General features: G+C 29.0%; 1 protein-coding gene across 1 annotated transcript in view; it reads left to right on the top strand.

Moving 5' to 3' along the window:
* Nucleotides 1–851: 851 nt before the first annotated feature.
* Nucleotides 852–2,815, top strand: part of LOC113370426 — an 8,921-nt gene continuing 6,957 nt past the window's right edge. Inside the window, exon 1 of the mRNA XM_026611092.1 lies at nucleotides 852–881. Within this exon, the coding sequence (XP_026466877.1) occupies nucleotides 852–881 (30 nt within the window). The remainder of the gene's footprint in view (nucleotides 882–2,815) is intronic.

Below are 2,815 nucleotides of genomic sequence, written 5' to 3'. Positions count from 1 at the left end.
TATGACTCCACAAAATATAATAGAGAAAACAATGGTGATGACGTCAAGAATCTATTTTGTAATGTCCCGGGACTTTGTAAATAATTTGTAAATGAAGGGGTTTATGGTGACCACCTCAAAAGAACGATTTTATGTAAGGTTGTCCAAGAACGTTGTACAATATTTTTCACTATGTTGTTTTGATAAAAGCATTATTTTATAGTGACCAAGCTGAAAACGATTTCATAGACAGATTCTAAGAATGTTTTTAATCAAGCATATGGATAGAATACTTTTCATGTCTAGCTTCAATTTTTGATTGGTGCAATTAATGTTGTTATTTGTTCTTAAATACAGGAACCAAATCTGCGGTAACATGAACGATACACTATCTTATCCTTCTTTCTTGGTACTGAAAACTGTGAAAATGCTATATACTTGCGGTACGATCAGGTCCATCACAAAGATGCAGCTAGGATAGCATTCTTTCTAGGTTTGTTTATATGTAAAACATTCTTGATCCGCCAGCAAATAGATAGCATTGTCACAGTTTTTAGTACCAAGAAATGATAAGATAGCGTTGCCATAACAACGCTATGTTAACGTTAATACTATTCTCGTTTTGCAGCAAATCCCAAAGTCAGAATCTAAATAATTTTGTGTTTATCGGATTTTTACAAAAAGCAATTCTTCGATCCTGTGTCATCTGATTCCATTGTGAAAATATTAGCCAAAATAAGTGATTCTGTATCGTATTAGCCGTGTAATCTATAGAAAATGCTCAATCATGTATTCGTGAGCAAAGTATGACCTTCCATTTCCCATCACACACATGCCATCTCTTTCGCACGCACAGTAGTTCTTCAGTAGGGATGAGAACCTCAGCAAACAGACGAATAAAGGTAAAGGTACTACTGATTACCGTTGCTGTTTTAGTTACAATGAGTTTTCTGAGGTTCTTGTATATGTAAACTTAATATTAAGAACGACACTATACATATATAAATAGATATCCATATAAATATATTATATATTATATAAATAAGAAAGTAAACAAATATATATTTAATATAACGGCGCTACACAACAAGTAAAGAAAAAAACAATGTAGTATTTAGGAAAATATAGTTTTAGATATACATATATATTAGGCATTAGATGACCATAGATGTAGCTAGAAATAGGCCTGTAGGTGTATAACTCGATGCAAATATATTAAGAACATCAGATATATAAATATAATCAACGCATTTGCATGAATTGTTATACAATATTAGGACGACTATAAATATGGGATGTAATATTATTTATATATCCCTATATAAAGTATATTTAATGATACCAAATTAATATAAAAATATATGTGGAAAGCACATTAATCTTAATTGTTGAAGTAATCGTTAATAGTATGTTCAACGTGTTTATTATCCGTATGCACATATATATTTTGTGTCACAATGTCTAAACAATTTATATATATATATATATATATATATATATAATTGTTTACACAATTATCTGTAGCTATTTGTCAAGTACCCAAAAAGCTTGCGAAGTATCGTGTAGGTTAAAATTCCTTAAAAAAATGATTCGAGTCCTGCTCAATATAATTGAACAATTATAAAAAACTTGCATATATTTTTATATTCAAGTGTTATATTTTTGTCTAATTTGAAAACATGCAGTTGGTTCGAATAATCGAATTTTGTACATAAAGAAATTATGCAATCTCCCGCAGAAATATCTTATAAATAATTCGTATGGTTGTGATACTCCAAAACCTCTAATGCGATACTTGGCAGCTAAATCCTGCTATTGATAATATTAAATATGATAAATTTATTATATTTATTGATTTTTTTTTTTTATACGAAAGCTGGGAACTTGGGAACTAAGTTTAGGACCGTGAAAATGTTGTGACCTGGAAATAGATTGAAGTAATGTTTTAAGTTCATCGGCATCAAGATTAGGGATTTATAAAAACGTATATTATTTTTTGCAAATATTTATTTTACGGTTCTTAAAAGTAATTTTTTATTTATTAGTAATTTTCAGAGTAATTACAAAAGGTACAGAACAAGAGTTTAGAAATGAGATCTGCAAAATTTGGGCAAGATCTAAAATCGAAGGGAATTATTTTATATGAATATTTTGAATGTAAAAAAATGTGTTGAAAAATTTATATTGTAATGGATGGTTTCATAAAGGCGGTGCTAGAAACAAAATTATTATAATTGGTTTTAACATATATTGCAAGATATTTCAAAGATATTTGTTTAGATTATTTTTCTACATTTATTTTTCATGCTCTTATTTATAGAATCACGATTACGATAAAATGTCTAAGTTTAAATATTGAGTCTGCTGATCTTGAGTCCTAACTTCAATATCAGAATTGTTGGTGGCATTGTTGTAGAAGCACTTCTGTGAAAGATCTTTTGCCCATATGAATCTGTGGTCAATCAATTTGCATGTGGGTTGACTTATAATTTTTCCTATTTGGCCAATTATTCTTTGGCTACGATTTTGAGACAGATCTTTTTGGTATCAAATAACTCTTGATTCGAATAATCAAATCGTTAACTTTAACACATTTAAAAAACACCTGATCTGGAAAAATCTTCGAATTCAGGCAATTCTAGGGGCTCGTCCATCTATAAATAAATAAAACAAATCTTTCCTCAGGTCACGTCATTTTACACAGCCATGGTTTAGTACTTTATTTATTAATTGATACAGTAAATTATTGGATTTTTTATAATAAGTTTATGATATTGTGCAAATTTTGTTACCGCTTTTATATCTCTGGTTGATGAGAAAAATACTCAAATTTTTA

Source organism: Ctenocephalides felis, unplaced genomic scaffold (assembly GCF_003426905.1).
Source record: "Ctenocephalides felis isolate EL2017-DRISC unplaced genomic scaffold, ASM342690v1 CF-g0.4_SCAFFOLD_01492, whole genome shotgun sequence".
Classification (NCBI taxonomy): Eukaryota; Metazoa; Arthropoda; class Insecta; order Siphonaptera; family Pulicidae; genus Ctenocephalides; species Ctenocephalides felis.
Note: the sequence above shows the minus strand (reverse complement) of the source record. Positions and strands in the feature narration are given on the sequence as shown.